Raw genomic sequence first — 20,176 nt, forward strand, 5'->3', positions numbered from 1 at the left:
GGACTTGTAAAAACCCTCTAATTATGTGATTGGTTTCCCTGGTAACCAGCCCCCATCTTTAGGGACTTTCCAGAAATCACCTCATGAACATAAACTCAGGTGTGGTTGAAAGGGTTTCTTATGACTATCAAGAATCTTTATTGCTCTTATTTAGGAAATTCCAAAGGGTTTAGGAGCTCTGTGCCAGGAAATGTATGCGTGTTATGATGTAAACGCTTTTCTTGTGGGTGTGGTCGAAATTTGAAAGCCACTGCACTAAAACACCACTAATCTGTCTAAACCTTAGCAAAACCTTAGTATAAGGCATACCTCATTTTATCGTGCTTCACAAATGTTCCATTTTTTTTTTTTTTTTTTTTACAAATTGAAGGCATGATCCTCCACCAGCAAAAATATTACTACTTACTTTATTTTGATTCTAACCTTATTGCCATAGTCTGGAACAGTACCCACAACATCTCCAAGGTATGCCTGTAGTTAACAACCTCACTGCAGGTTTTTATTAACGTTGTCCTCAGATCTTCTGTGGATCCTTCCCATCACATCTCAGTCGTACTCAGTGTTGTTCTCCATCAAATGGTGGCAGAGGACTCTTCCTCTACCCTGAGATCAGCTGTCTGAGGTGTAGCCACACGTCGCAACCAAGTCCATGCCCAGGCATTTCGGGAAGCTCATGAAGACATTCCATGCATGACAAAGTGTATATATTAGAGGGATGTCATCATTTAGTGTAAAAGATAACAAAGTCTCTATCTACACCTTGAGTCACTGTTATTTTTCCATCACTAAGTTGTCATGAAATAAGAGACCCTACAACCCACCACACTTTCAAGGATCAATAGAATTGGAAAGAGCACAATTCATTTTAACAACAGCAGCAGTTTCACAGCGAGAGGACGTTTCATTAATAGCAGCGGTTACTCTATATGAAGGTCCTGGATTCATGTTAAGGGCCTATTCAACGATGAATAAGGCCGGGGCTCAAAGTCCAGCAGGCATTTCAGGAAGAACTAGAAAAGGATGCAGTAGAACATTAACTGCCATGGTAATTAATTCAACATCATCTAGAAAATGTGAACAAAGAGCTGTGTTGGATGGTGTGGTGAAAGTAACTACATTGGTTTGAATCCAGGGATTGGCATTTACTTCTATATATTAACCGAAATGAAAAATATATCCCAGTCTCTGGTCAACTATATGTAATAGAGGAAATGACAAATTTAGATTCTTATTGAAATGATATCCTATTTTAAGAGAAAAATATATATAAACTTGGAATATAAGATCCCCGTTATATTTTAGAGCTGAATTAGCAGAATGAGTGTCGCAAATACTACTTTACTTGTTAGCTTGCTTTCAGGATGTGATACCAGATTCAAGAAGACATCTATGAAAAAGATGGAAGACCCGCGATTTTCTTTCATCTACTGGACATTTTTTGATTGCTGCCCCTGTGGTTGGCATTGTGAATACTAAGGGAACCTTAACTTTGCTGCTAATCCAGGGAGAGGACTATCTTCTTACAGTCAATAGATTGGGAAGCATCTCATTCCCACCTGTTTTGCAAGACTCCCTATCATTTTCTTAGTCTGGGGAAAGCTCATTCTTCAACTTCCAGCTCTAGTTTACCGGGAATGTTTATGTCTATTCATTAAATTTTCCTGAATGATTCTTTTGCAAGAGAGCCCTTTCCAAATCTGTCCTTTCTTTTATAGAATGTAAAATAATTCATTTAAACAGAACCTGGCAGGCAGAAGAACTCAAATGATAGCTAATTATCTATTTGCTCATTATTTGTTAACACTTTTATGATAGGCTCATTGCTACCAATGTTATAACAATTCACTTCCTTGTTAAAATTATATTTTCTTGACATCAAACTGAGCAGGAGTCTTGCCTCTTTTAGAGAATTAAATGCCTAGTATTGTTCTGAAAAAGAGCCACAGCCTTACTGAGGTAGACAGTGCAGAGGGGCCGTGGCAGGATGTTCAGTGACCTTGCCCAAGGGCTCAGCTGGCATGTTGTGTGGCTTTGAACCAACTGGCTTCGGGCCTGCACTGGTGGCCACATTGCACATCCTAAGGAACCAGCTGCTTTAGGAGGTGGAGTGCTAGCACAGACAGGTGATACTGAGCCTGTGAAAGTGGACACCAGACTTATGTCATCTCTGCCTCTAGCTCTTTCTGGCCTCAGGCAGGTTGCAACTTCTCCAGACTTTGATTTCTTACCCAGAAAGAGAAGAAAAGGAATGAAGATATTTTGTCAGATGATCTCTTTATCTTTTAGCTCAGACTCTGAACCGTTTTTTGTGAATCATCAGGAAAGAGGGAGGAGAACAATGTTAATAGCCCATCATTAAGGAAAAGGAATACATGCTTTTCAGGATGAGTTTTCGATGTTCCTAAAGGAATCGTGAAGGGCCAACAGTAACAGATCCACAGAATGGTTGGGGAAGATCCAAGAAAGAAAAAGATGAGAAACTGGATATGATGTTCATCTGGAGAAGTAAAAGCAAAATCAATACCAAACTAAGAAATTGGGGAAAAGAAAGATGTAGACTTGGGGCTCCCCCACAAATAACGTAGAGTATCTTACCAAAATTTCTTTCACTTCAGAATGAAGAAATACTTGAATGCAGTCATGATGGGGAGCAGGAGCAGCCTGACAGTCCTGAAAATCTTTCCCCCAGCAGGTAAGATTGCAGATCCCTTTAAAGAAATCATTTTAACCCCTTGGGGTAGGGGGGCAGGGTAGACTATCCTCTGTTTTAAATCATCACTTATCTTTCCCAGATAAAATCACATTCTATATACTAATCCTCATTTATCTACCTGAGAACAAAACCCATGGATCTCATAAAAGCAACAAGCAAGAACTGAAAATGACATCTCATAAACCACATTTCCAGGGATACTTAGTGTTTAAAAAAATGAATTATCAAGAAAATAGTAAATGCAAACTATTGTTGCTATTAACTGAATTATTGATTTAAACCTACTTAAAGGCAATAGGTCCCCAAAAGAAACAATTTATACAAACTTAATGCTATTTTTGGCATACCGAAAGGTGTTGGCAATTCATGTGAATGCTCAGCAGTTCAGTGGAGAAGACCAAAAGCAGAAGGGGAAATTCATTTTTAAAAAAATCCTCTCTCTATTTAGAATCCCCATCATTACCTCTGTTCTAGCACTCATCACATTGTTTATACTCACACCATTTGACTTACCGACTTGTGAGTTGTTTTTATTCCCAGGGTCTGTCATGTTTAGCTCTTAACATGCCTCTAAAAAAGTGCCTGTAGAATGAATGAACAAACATCTTTAGGAACGTACTTTTTGATTAAAGTCAGTATTAATTTAATTAGACTACTTGATATTCTTTCACTTTAAGGTGCACTAGAGGAAACAGGTAGGCTCTTACTGATGGAAATGTATCTTTGAGTCTAAGTAAATGGCTGAATTCAGCATATCTGAAAGTGCGTTTAGTTCTCTTGTTTTTCTCAAGTGATGGTATATCTTTTGGGACTTTTCTAACTATTACTACAACCTACCTACTTTTATCATTATAATTTTACTTTTAGAATTATAAATCTTATCTTTATAAAAGTATTAGTTAAATCAGCCCTTTAATTGAACTATTAATTTAGTAAATGAATTTGACTAATTAAATAGGTCCAATTAAGTGAGTTGTATTAATTTACAGTAGACCATTAAATCATACTTCTAATGAGAACTACAAAGGAAAAGTTACAGCATTTAGTGAAACAAAAATACCTTTGATTTTTGCAAAAGAACTTCGAGAAAAGGCAAAAACAGCTAGTGGATTAAACATAAGACAGAATTTATAAGCCTGTTTTTACCACCAGCTTTGAATACCTTAAAATCACTAATCTTTGCTACAACAGTTTATATTTTCTGATTCACTTTTGATTTTATACATTTGCATATTTATGCATAACTAATACAAATTTGTTGGGGCTGAAGTTGATATGTTTGGTATATGGTAAATACTCAGATTTCATCAAATAAATTATAAACTTTTAAATAGTATAGGTAAAATGTTATGTCAGATAATGTCCATTAGGGTTTTAGTAATTAATCTTCTTTTCATATCTGGATGGCTTGCCAAAATGATATTACTTTATTATATTTGAAAATAATGATTAAAAAAAATAATGATTTTTGAGCACTGTGCAGTCCCTACCTTCAGTTTTAGTTGGGAAAAAAACACATGAAACAATTAGTAGGTAATAGTAATATATGTGGTAAGTGTACATTTACAAGTATACTAGAAGCCCTTTGCAAGAAGATTCACACAATAAGCCTCCCTTCCCTGACTGTTGGCACTGGTTTTCCTCCAGCACCCAGGACCTAGGAATTTGGACCGGCCACAGGGGAGAAGCCAAACCTCTTCAGTCTTCAGTCTTCGCTCTGTGCCTGCACATGCAAATTAACCGCCATCTTTGCTGAGTTAATTTGCATAGTCACTCTGACTGGCGGATAGGTGTAGTAGAGTGACACCAATTTGCATGTTTCTCTTTTATTAGTGTAGATATTTGAGGGGGAGGTTAGGACATGTTTTATAGAACAGTTAACTTCGAGTTGCCAAGATTTCAGTAGCTACAGGAGAAACAGTGTTTTTGGCAAAGGAAATGAACTTATCCATGTATGAGATTGAATGAGATTTGTGATGGATAAGAGTGGCAATGGAAAAAATAAAGCTATAGGGAATGAAGAAGGAAAGGAACATTACATAAGGCCTAGGGGAGCAGGTAGAAGAGACTAGACTTGATGCTGGAGGCAGTAAGGAGTCTTGGAGGTCTGGAGCAGAGGATTACCGGAGGGAAAGCTGTGGCTGAAGCTTGTTTCACTGCACCATGTGGTGACTGCAGGGAAAAAGCCAGTGAGCACTTATCCTTTCTGATTGTTACAGCGGAATGGATCACCGTGCATATCAAGACTTCTCTGGTCTGATTCTCATTGCAGCTATGGAGTTCAATTGAAGTCCCACATATAGGTCAAGTTCATTAATTCTTCCAAGTGATCATCATTTGAGTCCAGAGTACAAACACGTCAACCATGCCTTGCAAGTAAAAAGTTCTACTACAACCAAATAATTCAGATAACTTTCAAGTTTTAAAAAAATATATGTAGAATGACTCACAGCATATTCTAAGAAGTGAGCAGGAATCGGGTGAAAAGCAGATGAAAACATACTATGTATAAATATGCTGAAGCACCAAACACTCCAAGAGGAACCTGAGAACATTCCTTTCATTACAAGACCAGGGCTAAATTTTAATCTACTTTGAGGTGGCTAAGGATCCTATATAATAAAAGCCTAATATGCTAAGTGTCCGGTCATCCATTCAACCAATCAAAGCGTAATATGCTAATGATATGCTAAGGCTGCTCAACCACTGGCTATGACATGCCCTGACCACTAGGGGGCAGACACTCTGATCAGTAGGTTAGCTTGCTGCTAGGGTCGGCCAATAGGGACTGAGCAAGATGGGCCAGACACACCTGGAGCCCTCCCATGGTCCTTCCCCGGCTGGCCAACCTTCCGCATCCCTCCCTAGCCTGGATTGTGCACTGGTGGGGTCCCTCAGTCTGGCCTGCACCCTCACACAATCCGGGCTGAGGGACTCCCCTCCCCACCCCCAAGTGCACAAATTTCGTGCACCAGGCCTCTAGTATCAAATAAAAGGAAAATATGACCATTTCAAATGGTGTCTTAAGACACTATGGCTACATGTTACTTTAGCCCATCGTAAACAATCTGGAATTCCCTCCCTCAGACATTCCAACCTCAGTCATTTAACAAACAAAAGGAGCATTTTGGGGACTCCAGTGTGCAGAAGACACATCTCTCCTAGGCACAGCAGCAAGCTGGAGCAGGACTGTGTGCCATAGGCCCCTCTGACATTAAAAAGAACAAGCCGATTAGATAGAAACAAATGGTGTTCACACAGGAGTTTAAAAACCCTTGTGAAAATACACATCTGCTGACAATTTTCAAGTTGTTTATTGTAAATCACAGATTTATTTATTTTTTTAAAAAAACACTAATTATTTTAACATATAAGCAACATTCAAATAATATAAATATTTAACATTTTGGTATCAAATTAATAATATGAAAGAAAAAAAGATGCGAACCAACCAAGAGGTAAAACGTTTTTAGCAATAACACTGTGTACAACCGTCTTCTACCCAAGTGACCGTCCGGGCTGATTGTTTATTTTCCCTTCGTTTATGAGTTTTCAGACAGCCCTGCATTGGAGCACCAAAGTTGTACCTTCCTTTTTAAAAGGCGGGAATCCTTATATTGTATTTACAAATAGTCTTCTCAGTACTTTAAGTCTGATGAAAGAATTTTCTGGCAACTTCCTTCTTATTCAAAAAGGAAGGGCCTTCCTATTTCCTGCAAATTTAAATCTGTTCTATTCTCAGCAAAAAGGAAAAAGATGAACACAGTGGAGGAGAGCTCTTTCACAAATAAATAACTGTTTCACAGAAGTATCGCTGTAAACAAACGAGATCGTTTCAGTGGCCAGAGAGACGCTGATATTTTCAAGCAATGAAAAATTTAGACAGTTACAAGTATAGCTACACAGGGTGTGTATGGCCAAAAGGCAAGCTGTTATATAAAGACGCAACTAATGAAAATTAATGACACATCTGCTTTATCAAACTGTGCTTTTATTCTCCCCAGTTTTTCAAATTGGTCACAAATTTCAAGCTGTCATCTAAAAACCCCGAATCTACTCTGAAGGGAACTATAAACTACAATGGTTGACACTGTAGTTTTGACCTTAGTTAAAAATTCTGAATTATCTCAGCAATCAACATAAACAAGCCTCAATGTTCAAAATAGAGAAAAAGATTTCTGTAAACATTAAAAAGCTACCTGCAAAAAATAATTGTATAAGCCATCATCTAGTTGTGTTTACTGAGGATTCTTTTTTTAGTTTTCTTTTGTTTCCCATGTTTCAGACATCATCTAAGTACACGGAAGACTCTTCGTTTTCCCTAACAAGCACCTCTGCAGACAGAGGTTCTATAATCAGTACAACTACTTTCGCTGAAGTCGCTATTTTGGCTTTCAGATGATCCCCCTAATAATAGGCATCACCCCGTTCTTTCTGCAGTGAGGGGAAGCTGTTAGCACCATGGCCACCTTTCTACCCTGCTTTGTAAAAGAAATGAAACTCCCTCTGTTCTACCTCAGCACATCTCCTTGATTATAAGGGACATATGGCTTTACAAAGGCTTTCAACCTCATTCTGAGAATTTTCATTCTGACTTCAAGTTTGAAATACTTAAAAGTCAAAGATACGTCTAATGGTTGTTTTGATGAGATCGATTTTTTGAAGATACTGTAGTTTTGATGTGACGTTTAATACTCTCAATTTTAAAATCTGAAACTGGAACAAAATATTGTGGTTTAAGAGACATGTTGGGGAGGAGTAGGCTAATTTTAGTAACCATTATAATAATTTAGATATTAAGAATTTTATTTTATAGTTTATAGAGAAAACAAGTTTTTAATGTTCTACCTTTCCTTTTGAAGTCTTCATTATATTAGGCCTCTATGCAAACTACATTCAAATAACTACCTTAAAAACAGACCGATATTGAATATTTAAGAACCAGTTAAAAAATTCATTGAATTAAAATTCATATCAGCTTATTTGAATAAACAATGATTTCTTCCTACAGAAGAACCCTATGGGTAGCAAGCTGCCATGTTTTATTTCATTATCTAATGATAAATATATAGAGAGAGTACCAGTTAGGGCAGAGCTAATGACTTCTCCAATTTTACATTAAACTTTGGAAAAAGAAAAGACATAAATATGTTTTAAATGGCCCCAATACTATCTACATGGATGTGACAATAGTGATTTGGCTGTTTATAAAGAAATTGTGTACAGGAAGTCCTCATTTAACATTATCGGTAAGTTGGAACTGCAGTGGAACAATGTATAATGAAAAATTTTTACAATAGGCTAATTGATATAAACAAGAGTCAAGTTCCTACAAAATCTCATCAATGCTGTAACAAAATGATGCTTGACAAAACCAGGTTATTTGAGGACCTACTATACATTTTCCTAAATCTCCTCTGAAAAATATGAGGCTTGCCTTTACCAGATGCAGTACTTTCTCTTATGCCAATCCTCTGCTGCCCCCACCATTTCCATCAAGTGCTCTTGAATAAAATTAACTTGTATACCTAGTTTAACAATATATTCCTTTCTTTGAAATGGTATACTCTACACTCGGTTGGTACTTTCCAATGCAGTTATTCTACTAACACTATGGTTCCTTAATAACTTCTTTATGCTGCAGATATATGTGTGGCATTGAGAACTTGAATTCCCCTTTAGTTTTGTTTTCACAAACCTTTTCTAAATATAAATTCCTTGAAATGGATTTAGGCAATGAAGTAGGTAAGTTATACTGAATAGCTTCTACAATCAAAGAAAAATTCTGAGAGACTGCACTTTCAAAATATTTCTTTGTTTTGTTCTAACTCATCTTTCACTTAAGGTATAGACAGACATTTAAAGGTTTTTCATCCAGGTTTGGCTCAGTGACAGTGGAAACATACAACATTCAAGTACTCTTAGACAAAGGCAGCCCTACAGGGATATGTGTCCACATAGGTCAACTTGCAAAGGAGAACTATTTTCATTATCCTACAGTATACCTGGCCAAAAAAACCATTTGCAACTGTTTTCACTTTAGGGTCTGTGGCTTCCTCCCAAAGGTCCTGAAGATCTTGAACATGTCCATGAGATGTCATCATTTTATTGTAGATGCAGGGATGATAAGGAGTTTTCCCTTCCCCAGAGAAAAACACATGGTCTTGTGGTACTATCCCCATTTTATTGGCACAGAGGCCCATGAACACATCATCAATGTAAAGACTAGAGTTGAGTGTCTGTGAGGCCTCATAGACTTTGGCAGCTACATCACTAGAGATCACGTAAGCAGCCCCAGCAGTGTAGTCAGGGTAAGCTGGCCACTGGTACATTTCATAGGAGACATAGTATTTGCTGTGTTTGTTTCTAACGGGAGGGGCACCACGGTGAACACGACCAATCCAAAAGTCTTGAACACCCATCTGTTCTAAACTTTGGAGGTATTCAATAAGGTTTGGCATGTGAATAAATATGTCATCATCAGCAGTCATAAGGAATTTAGCATGTGGACAAAAGGTATTTGCCCAACTGAACTGCATACGTAATTTAAGAGTCAGATTGTAGAAAGAATCGGCAAAGTCTTGCTGAATGATATCATTGTACATCTGGTCTTCCCAAACCAATTTCCTTTGCAGTTCTTCTCTCGTCAGTGGGTTCGAAGGGGTTCCTAAGGCAAACAGAGTTTTGATGTTGGCATTAAGTTGAGACCGCACATACTTCTCGTTGCCCCACGTTTTCCTGATTGTAGAACGTCGGTCATAGTTTTCAGGAGCAGTCTTTACAAACAGTAAAAGGAGGACATCCTGTGCTTGGCACTTCTCCTGGTGGTTAATCCAGTACTGGTAGCGAGAAGCCCCATCCTCACTGCGCTTGAGAGATAGGCTCTCATTCACAAAGTCGTAGCTGTTTATGAGGTATCTGTAAGAGTAGGATTTCATATGGCTCACAATGTGGTTATCAAATGGTTCCCAAAAAAACATGAGGCTCAGAATGAAACAAGTGGCACATAACTGGACAAACTGCCATTTTTTCACTCTTCTGCCACTAACAAACATTCTGACGTCCGTTCTTAGTTAGGCTCCGTGTTAAATGGGCACGTGCTTCTTCGAGACCGCTGAGCTTCGTACTCTGTGGAGCCGATGGTCATCTTAAGACAGGCTGGTCGTTACACATGTAAAAGGAGCTTCTTATGTCACAAAATGTTTTCTTTGAAGACCATTTTTGCTGAGCTTGCAAAAGAATGGAACACCCTATAGAACGAGGACACTGGCACATCAATATGTTCCCACGCCGGCATCCTTCATCGAGTTCGGTGGCTGGCCTCGAGCAGGTATCCCATGTACTTCCTTCTGCGGAATTTAAGTGTAGCCTATTAGAGGTGGGACGAGAAAAGATGACAAGTGAATGGGTTGCCGAAAGGAATAAACTACTCATAATTCCTTACAAACTAAATGTAACTGGACTGACCTGGATAGGGCAACGAGGCAGCAAGCACTTAGAGAGACATACAGCTGTCTATTTTTTTTTTTTAAGGGGAGTAGAGGGAAAAAGAGAGAAGCACTCTCTACTTTCTTCCCATTCAGAATACAGAGACCCTTTTCTCTCCTCAACCTAAAAAAAATAAAAATAAAAATAAAAGCCCTCTAAAATGGCTATCATCATATATACTTAAAGTTTAAATCTCTCAAATGGATCCATCCAAGCCTATATTGATTTGAAATAGAGTCAGGATGAAAGTAACTATACAGTTCAAGGCAAAATAGATGAATGATGAAAGCAAGTTCATAATAGTACAGATCCAATAAAGCTTGCCCCAGACACACTGAAGGAACTGGAGGCTTACCACAAAATAACAGAGATTTCTTATCTGCAGATGTTTAAGATAGCATGTGTTCAAGAATTCTGAGAAAAGCCCTAGCCGGTTTGGCTCAGTGGATAGAGCATCCCGATATCCCAGGTTCAACTGCGATCAAGGGCACATGCCAGGCTGTGGGCTCGATCTCCAGTAGGGTGCGTGCGGCAGGCAGCCGATCAATGAGTCTCTCTCATCATAGATGTTTTCATCTCCCTCTCCCGTCCTCTCTGAAATCAATAAAAATACATTTGGGGGAAAAAAAAGAATTCAGAGAAAATTCTCAGTTGAATCTAACCTGCGGTTTCTATTCCTAAAGACCCTGGGAAGGAAACAGAGGAGTAAACTTCGGAACCGCAGGCACAGACTAGCTTCCCATATCTGAGCAGCTGTGCTTAGTGCCTTCCAGGGCTAGCTACCTCGGCCCACATTCACAGTGGTTTACAAGTCTGACCTTCTTGCTAGACAATCCGCCCACAAGCCTAACCTCTCAGCTTCCTCATGTACACTTGACTCTCAGTTGCCCTGGTATCTCTCCAAGGAACTGCGATCTATTACTCATCCAGTGGGTGTGTTGCTGCTGCTGACGTCACTACAACCTAGCAGCCAGCCCACAACATTTATTTTATCTCCCATCCTCGCACCACATATGTATTTACCTTAATTCCCCATAGTTCTTCCAACTGACCTCAAAGAGTCAGAATAGTTTTATGAAAAATGACAAAGAGCCTGTCACAAAGCTAATGATCCATGTTGCTTATTTAGGTTCTGGACCGCAAGTAAAGCCCTAAAACAAGATTTCTTCACCTGTACGGGCTTGAATTGTTTACCCACCATTTATATCCGTCAGAAATACATGCCAGGGATAGTCCTGATTGGATGAGGGGGAGATTTGGTAAACTACTCTTTTAGAGAACCCAGCTTCTTCTTTCTAACAAAAGAACACCTGAACTCCTTCAAACTGAACACAGTCACCAGGCTGCCTTTCCCAACCAAAAGCGAGAGCACCTCTCGGATCTAAATTCATTAATTACAACGAGACCATGTTGCCCCCAACTCTGGCTTTGCGAACGGAGACCACGCACATGCAATTGCCCCCACTCTTCTGACTCGCAGTCTTACAGCTTTTCCAGAGCGCATCTTCTAGCTTCCGTATTCAACCTGCAGGAAAGGGAACCGAGCAGAAGCCCACAGACCTGCCCGGCCTGGGGAAAGAACACGCAGGGCCTTCCAGGAAACAAACAATGCCGACAAAGCTCAGCACAACCACACAGAATGCTGTGGGTGCAGCTTCCTTTGTGTGCCCTCAGCTCGGTGCAGTGACCAATCCATAGGCCGGAAACTCCAGGGCTACCCTGCTTTGGGGCCAGATTTATCGTGTAACCTCGGGCACCCCTCAGTGCACTCTGACTTGGTGACTTCATCTGCAAATGGGAGGTGATATCAATGTATGGCTAATGAGGGCATAGAGAAGTTACAGGTGACTCGGAGCCTGCTGGAAATGGGAAACAGGAAAGACCTTAGAGAGCACAGGGCAAAGAACTGCTTAAAGGAAAATATTCAAATATTCAGCATGCAACTTGGGTTTGCTTCTGTTGGGATGGAGAAGGAACAGATATCCTTAATATTCTCTTCCCTAATAGGCAGGAGTAGTCAGAGGAAGAAAGAAGTAGGAGCATCAGAAGAGAAGGTGGCAGACCCCACCCCAAATACCTTTTAGTCTGGGAGCTGTGCCCCTCAATTACTCTTAACTAAGGGCACAGCTTCTTAAACTTTGCTGGAAAAACCCAGTTAGTGCACGTACAGGCTACCAGTCTCCCTAAACGACCCCCAATTTTGTTCTGCTTCACCCAGGCTGTCAATTCATTTCTTTGTTGAGTCTCCTTTTGTGATCCTAAAATACCATGCAAACCTGCTATACATTTTGAAGTTTTAATCAAGATGGTGAGGTGTGCACTTGTTCAAGTTCAGCAATCTCGGTGTCCCATGTTTCAATGAATCCTACAAGTATTTGAGTCCTTGCTGTGGAAATACTTGTGCCAGGCCCAGTGGGAGTTGTGAAGTAGTATTTTATAGTCTCCAGTCTGAGAGCATCTACAATTTGGTTGAGACAAGACTCATGGTGCCCACATGAAAGCACAGTTCCCAGGGGTGACATTCAACACGCCACAGAAGGTACAGAAGGTGCGTCAGCCCGACTTTGGGCAGCACCAGCTCCAGGCACGGTCAGACTGTTCCCAGGAGGAGAGATAGTGAAAGCTAGTCAGAGGGCCTGAGGACGAGCAGGAGATAGGTGGCTGCAGAAAGGGAGGCAGTCTATTTCAGGCAAGAAAGGAAAGAATCACCCTGGCTGGTTTGGCTCAGTGGATAGAGCATCACCCTGCAGACTGAAGGGTCCCAGGTTTGATTCTAGTCAAGGGCACATGCCCAGGTTGCGGGCTCAATCCCTAGTGTGGGGCGTGCAGGAGGAGCCGATCAACGATTCTCTCTCATCATTGATGTTTCTTTCTCCCTCTCCCTTCCTCTCCAAAACCAATAAAACACATATTTTTAAAAATGTTTAAAAAGAAAGAATCGCAGTGTGGCCAATGTTGGAGAAACAGGGATGAATTTGAAAGCAGGGAGGTTGGGGCCTGCATATGCAGAACCTTGGTAATAATAGGGCAGCTGGAAGTCACAGGAATTGTATTTTTATTACTAGCTCTCTTGTCAAAATGAATTAAGCTTTTTACAATATTTGGATTGAGAAGGAACAGATTCCTTAATATTCTCGATCTGGTAATGGCATGAGGTTGTGGTGAAGATGAGTGTACTGGAGAGTATGTGTAGTAGAATTTAGAATTTAGAGGAAATGAAGTTCCAAGTGAAGCCACACACAGGCCTTTCTTGCTGATAACTGTCTGTGTGTAGCTGATAATTGTCTAAATATTCGGATTGATCTGGCAGTGGCATGCGGGATGGACGCAGAGGCCTGGAGACCAGGACACTGGTTCATCGGGACCTCGTGCTGACACAGCACAAGGTGGAGAGGACCCAGGCTGCGTGGTGGGAGTGGAGGGGGGCCATGGGGGGGGATAAAGAAGACCCTTTCAAGGAAAACAGAAACCAGCAGTACTTGCTGAGTGACCTGCAACGGGGGTCAGGAGGAGGAGGAGGGGTGGGATCTAGTTTCAAGCATTGCTGACAGAGGAGGGAAACTGGTTTCATTAGTTAACGTGAGGGGGGAATGTGTTCGGTTTTAGATTTGTATTGAGTGTGAGGTGCTGGGGACACAGCGGGTAGAGAAGTCCCGCAGGTCATGAGATGGAGGCACGCAGGACTGAAGATGTGGTGGGCGCTCTGAGCATAAAGAAGACACTCAGAAGCTTAAGGAAGCCTTATTTTATGATGTATGCACCACTGTGTTCACATTTCCTTCCCGCTACACACTTTCTTTACATGGCTTCGCTTGGAACTTCATTCCCTCTAAATTCTAAACTCAAGTACACATACTCTCCAGTACACTCATCTTCAACCACCACCTCTATATATTCATTTAGAACACTCTGCCCACCTCTCCCTGCCCCCAGCCCCCTCACCCTACCCAGCAAACTCCTGACCCACCTCCCTGCCTTGGATGAGGAACCATCTGGCACCTTCGCCCTCCTCTCCTCGGTTCCCGTCCTGCCACCCCAACAGCCCCAGACCTCAGGTCAACCCCGTCTTCTCTGCTCCTACAACACCCGCCAGGCTGCTGGGGAAGGTGTGACACCCAGGCAGGCAGCATCCCTGCCAATGGCCATACCCAGCTGTGGGCAGGGCACTCCACGCTGTGGGACTGTCCCTCACTTGTCCCGACCTCCTCCCTCTCCCAGTCTCTTCACCAGCCATGCTAAGTCTCCCCTCTCTGAGGGCTGTCTTCCTCACTCTTAGCTGGTGCGTTTACTTCCTGCCTCATTGAGATAGAAGAAGGGTCGCACATTGTCAGCTTCTCATTCCCATGTGTGTGTCGGATTCCCAGGCTCCTGCCCTCTCCACTCCCCGAGGCACATACTGAGGGTCAGGGCCAGGATCATTGAAAAGTGATGCAAGTGTGATTATGAACTAATAATGCTCCTCCAGAAAGTTACAATTTTTCTTAAAAAGCCTAAGTACTATGTACCTTTTACACTTAAACTTTTAGGCCAAAGTCCCAGTGAAACACAATTTTTGTTTCCTGTCCGGGCATAACACAAAAGGAAAAATGGTGATATTTTCTGTCCCATCTTTACATTTTGTTTTACATTTCAGGAATTTTGACCTGGCTTGTCTGATCATCTCCTCCGTTAGACATAGCGAGGACCAATCCTCAGGAGCCAAACTGCCATGTTAAAAGAAATCAGGAATAAAAAGCCCTGAATTTACTGGAAAGGTTATAATTTGATTCCCATAGATTTTTCTTATCACATTAGTTGTAGTAACTTGTGCTGAGAAACACAACTGGTTTCTGTTTAGTACTCTTTACCTATTTTATTTGCTCAAGAAGGAAGGAAGCAATCTGAAATTTGAATACACAACTCACATACTCTCTTTTATTTTATTATTTAATCAAATTGGGTGTTGCCCTGGCTGGTGTGGCTGAGTTGGTTAGAGTATCATCTGTACACCACAAGGTGGTGGGTTCGATTCCGAGTTGGTGCCCATACCCAGGTTGCGGGTTTGACCCCCCAATCAGGGCGCGTGCAGGAGGCAACTGATCAATGTTATTCTCTCTCTCTCTCTCTCTCTCTCTCTCTCTCTCTCTCTCTCTAATAAAATAATTGTTTTCAACATAAGGCCTGTAAAAAATTCTACCCAACAGTTATTTTTAGGTGTTTTTGTGGCTGTAAGTAGCTATGAAACTTTTGCTCAAACCTTGGACAAAGATTAGAAGTTATTTGGAGTTGTTATCTCTCCACAAAAAATACATTTAAAGAGTTAATTCTTGATTCAGTGTTGGTCGAAAGTCTTTCAATGCCAACACAGCAAGCATGGATGTGGGACAGAGAAAGAGCGAGGTTATAAAACCAACCATGTGAATCCAGTAATAAGCCTCATCCATGTAAACTAAGTTAAATGCTTCTTTATAAGTCACACAAAGGTATAGATTTCTGTTTGCTGGTTATGGGAAGAATAAAGACAGGGAAATACCAAGTGAACAAACAAACAAAGACAGGACCTAAGTAAAGACAGGTGCTAAGGAAACTGGTAACACAGGACTACAGAGCAGATATTATATTCCAGGAGTTATATGAAAAGTCATTAAAAATTTCCAGTAACGAGTCTGAGTATACAGAATTTGAAACAAACAAAGAAGCTGAACTATGAAGTAGGCCTCGTAAAGGTCAAACATTTGCTTTTCTAAGCTTGGCCTTCTGTATTCATTCTTGAGCACAGTTGTTGGTTGACAGGGCTGCTTGCTCTTTTAGACACAGTTCTTGTTTTGTGCTTGCCCACTTAAGGAGCAAACTTCTCCGTTGCCCACTCTAGCAACAGTCGCTAACATGGGTGTTTACTGTACAGCAGGCACGTGCGGAATGCCTGACACATGTACTGACCCTTTACCTCTCACAACAACCTATGAGGGAGAAATCATCTCCCCATTTTGCAGACGAAGAAACTGAAGTCCCGAGACTTGGGGTTCACCACATAACCTCATAAATTCCAGCTGAGGCCCTGGTCCCTCCCTGAGCTCCTCCCCTGCCCTTCCTTCCCCTTCCTTCCCGGCCCTGGCAAGGCTGCCCTTCCAGGAGCTCCCATCACTTATGTTTTGCTTCCTCCCGCCTGCATCTTGTCCGAGCTTGTTCTCATTTTCTTTGTAACATACCCCTTTCCTGACCTTCCATTTCTACTTTTCCTCCTTTTCTTGATCCCAGAGCACCCAGGTACCTCGTGAGTCCGTCTCCTTTGTGGGTGTATAAAGCCTTTCCTCCACAAAAAAGATTAGGGTATTTAAGGGAGGGGAGCCAAAATGGCAAAGGAGGTTTAAAAAAAAAAAAAGAGGTGAGAAGGAGGGAAGGAGAAAAAGTATAGGACTCAGAGGGCACGATTTCAGCAAGTATTTGCTGAATAAGAATTGGATGAAATGAACGAGTCATACAAAGCTGAGGTCAAATTCTGATATGAAAACTAGTGATTTAGAAATAAGTTGACAGTCTAACCCCATATAAACCTATTATATAAACTATACATATAAGCCTGTTGTCCGAAGGCAGTTCATATGCCCTGTTCTGGACATTATATTTGGGAAACAACATTTGATTGAAGGTCTACAGAGTACAAAAATAATGGTGTAAAACACAATGTGTATATATAATACATTTCTGTCTCAGCTCGTCAACACTTACTATAATATGTTAACTACCATTTATTAAGCACCTACCCTGCTTCAGGCATTATGCTGGGCAGCCCTGGAAGTAGATAATGCCGACAGTTAATTAATTCAACAAATATTAATTCCCTCACTTACTGTGTGGTAGGTGGGATGCCAGGCAGGCTTCAGTGATGCTTCCAGCGTGTATCCATTACCAGAGCGAGTAAACGTTCTGGTGCAGCCTGGACTCCCCTGATGGAGGCAAGAGAGTGAAGCAACCAAGAGTTTCAGAATATGAACAAAAGTGGTGCTTCCACTTACTGGTCACATGAGCTTGACTTGTCTCCAAACCGTATACCACACAGTGTTTTCTGAAGATCCTTTGAGATAATTTATTGCCAAAAAAATGGTGCAGATCAGGTGTTCAGTGTACGCTAATGTCCTTTCTCTAGAAATTGTTCATGGGTCTTTACTGTGAGGGTATAGACAGCAGATGGCTGATAGTCTTTGGGATTATTTTCCTTTAAAAACAATGAGATAAACTCCTAATATTCTTCTAGCAAAATATTCATTAGATATGAGTTTTTTAAAATACTGATCTGATTGCTAAGGGCACTTACTACTAACATCTAACCACAGTCTTCTATTGTCCTTGACAGGAAAGAACAATATGGTTTCCACAAGCCTTTAAAAAATACATTTTAATGATGATGGCAAAGCCAAAGGTTATAAGACCCTGTGCATTGTGGAGGAAACCTGATTTCAGTCAACCTTTTAACGTACTTTGTCTAGAGAACTATCAGAAAGTTGTAGAAAGAATTAGAGGAAAGGAATAAAATACGAAATGTGAAATCTTGGGTGGATCTTAAGCTGTGTAATAGTATTTTGAACTGGGGAGCTTATTACCTGCAGAATTGGTAGAACATTCATTCCTTTCTGTAGAAAACTGGCTTCTGGGAGTGTCAGAGCCTTCACTATGGACGATAATCGTAAAACTTTCAGATCAAAGTCAGCCTCTGAATTTCTGGCATTAAAATGTGAAAAATCACTTTTGTTTATTCAAAGTGTGATTATCGTGCCCTGGCTGGGTGGCTCAGTTGGTTGAAGCATCAACCTGTACACCAAAAAGGCTGCAGGTTCAATTCCCGGTCAGGCCACATACCTAGGTTGCAGGTTCGATGCCTGGTCAGGATACGTAGTTCGGTGCATACAGTTGGGGCGCCTATTGGAGGCCACCAGTCCATGTTTCTCTCTCCCATTCTCTCTTTAAAATCAATAAAAGCATATCCTCAGATGAGGATTTAAAAAAAAGTTTGGTCATCTCACTAGACCAGCTTTCTTATCTTTAAACATGATAAGATACTTATACCTATGTATGAGGCAGGACAAAAGTAGGTTTACAGTTGTAAATACAAGAAACAGTGTTTAGTCTTGTATTATTATTTATTAAGTATTTTATTACTTTTTATACAAACAATTGTAAACCTACTTTTGCCTCACCCTGTGTATGCATACTGTGATCGTCTAGATCAGCGGTTCTCAACCTGTGGGTCGCGACCCCTTTGGGGGTTGAACGACCCTTTCACAGAGGTCGCCTAAGACCATCGGAAAACACATATATACTTACATGTTGTTTTTGTGATTAATCACGATGCTTTAATTATGTTCAATTTGTAACAATGAAATTGGGGGTTACCACAACATGAGGAACTGTATTAAAAGGGTCGCGGCATTAGGAAGGTTGAGAACCACTGGTCTAGAGTTGCACTGTTCTTTCTGAATTTCTCCTGGTTTCGTTCTACTACCATGTCCTGTTTTGTTACGTAGATTCTAGTGCAGCTGATCCTCAGAAAGAACTCTACTTTTACAATTTGAAAGTCACCAAGCGCAATGATTCTAGCCAAAGTGACCCATTTTAAAAGATGACCCATTTCAAAACCCATGAGTTATGATTCAACCTGTGCTATATTTGAGAGAAAGTTATTTTCTTTTCCTACAGTCTCATCATTTGAATCAGTCTTTTGTAAAAGGGAAACTCGATCTCCACTTTAGTGAAATATAAAGTTTATTTGCTATAGCCTACACTTTATTTTGAAAAATCTTCACCTTTTGAGATTGGGGGGGGGGGGGTAGGGGGCAAAGCACTATGTCCAATATCATTTATGCCTCTGTTTTCTTTTCACATTTGTTGTTGTTGACAGTACGACAGATGTCTCTCATTTTCTTCCTTTTTTACCCCCCTCCATTCAACCCCTGCTCCAACCCAGGCCCTCCCCAGACTATTGTCTGTAATCATCTCTCATTTCTCACTTCCTGGAGAACAGTTTCTCTGCGCTTGGCTTGACCTTCCCCTGTCATCGCACTCATCCCCATGTAAAGGTGTCAGGGTGAGTCCTCCAGGGGCTGACTCATGTGGGTTAGAGTCAGCCTCACCCTCGGAGGGTGCTCAGTAAATACTCAAGGAGAAAGCCTGTGGGACAGGGGAAAGGGCGGGAGAGAGAAGGAGCGGGAGAGAGAAGGATCATTTTAAGTATATACAGGAAATATTTTAGATATTGAGTGTATCTTGCTTTTAAGTAAAAGAGTTGACCCCCCAAAAAGCAGCGCCCCATCCCCTGTGACAAGATATAAAATCTACCATAAGTTTGTTTTCAGAAAGCAAAACCTTAATTGCTCATCACCAGCCCCCTTTCAGGAAGTTCAGGATGGGACCTTTTCAGCGCCACTACTTAATACAACTACCTCCAGTCATCCTTTTCTGGGTCAGTTTCAACTTCTCACATCTCTCTCCCCTCCCCCATAGGGACCAGGCAACGTTTCCCAAAATAAAGACACAGAGGACCAAGTCCAGTTCTAATAGCTGTCCTTTCATCAGAGAATTACCCTAAATATGAGCTACAAGCCCCCACCCACCACTGTGTAACTTCAACGTAGGTGCCTCTTCAGCATGATCCATAATCTATGAAAACCAGCACTGGGAAAGAAAAAAGATAGGGCGTGTGGTCAGAGTCACAGGAAAAGTTGCTACTTTCACCTATATGGGATGTCACTTTGGGATGCAAAATAAAATTCAGCAGAGTAGAATAAAAAACAAACCAAACAAAAAAAACCACAGAGTGGCAGAGACCTTCCCGCTAGGAAGAGGTCTCCTTCCCCACTCCCCCCAGCCGGCCCACTTCCCCCGTCTCCATTTCCCCAGCCACGCAAGCTTCCTCAGTCTGGCGGTTCCTAGTTTCCACCCCGACGCAAGCTTCCTACCCGAATTCACCCCCGCAGCCTCGGGGCAGCGCAAGGTTGGGGG

General features: G+C 41.2%; 2 protein-coding genes across 2 annotated transcripts in view; one reads left to right on the plus strand and one right to left on the minus strand.

The window, feature by feature from the left end:
* The window catches only part of MCF2L2 (MCF.2 cell line derived transforming sequence-like 2), a 114,681-nt gene that overhangs the window by 27,040 nt on the left and 67,465 nt on the right, over positions 1 to 20,176 (plus strand). The window contains exon 4 of the mRNA XM_006767398.2: positions 2,616 to 2,692. Coding sequence (XP_006767461.2) covers positions 2,616 to 2,692 — 77 coding nt within the window. The remainder of the gene's footprint in view (positions 1 to 2,615; positions 2,693 to 20,176) is intronic.
* B3GNT5 (UDP-GlcNAc:betaGal beta-1,3-N-acetylglucosaminyltransferase 5) lies at positions 6,012 to 17,211 on the minus strand. Its single transcript, XM_015566307.1, has 2 exons — positions 17,032 to 17,211; positions 6,012 to 10,082 (listed from the first exon to the last, which is right to left on the minus strand). The coding sequence occupies exon 2, from the start codon at positions 9,766 to 9,768 to the stop codon at positions 8,635 to 8,637; it is 1,134 nt and encodes a 377-aa protein (XP_015421793.1). The 5' UTR covers positions 9,769 to 10,082; positions 17,032 to 17,211; the 3' UTR covers positions 6,012 to 8,634.

Source organism: Myotis davidii, unplaced genomic scaffold (genome assembly GCF_000327345.1).
Source record: "Myotis davidii unplaced genomic scaffold, ASM32734v1 scaffold102, whole genome shotgun sequence".
Lineage (NCBI taxonomy): Eukaryota > Metazoa > Chordata > Mammalia > Chiroptera > Vespertilionidae > Myotis > Myotis davidii.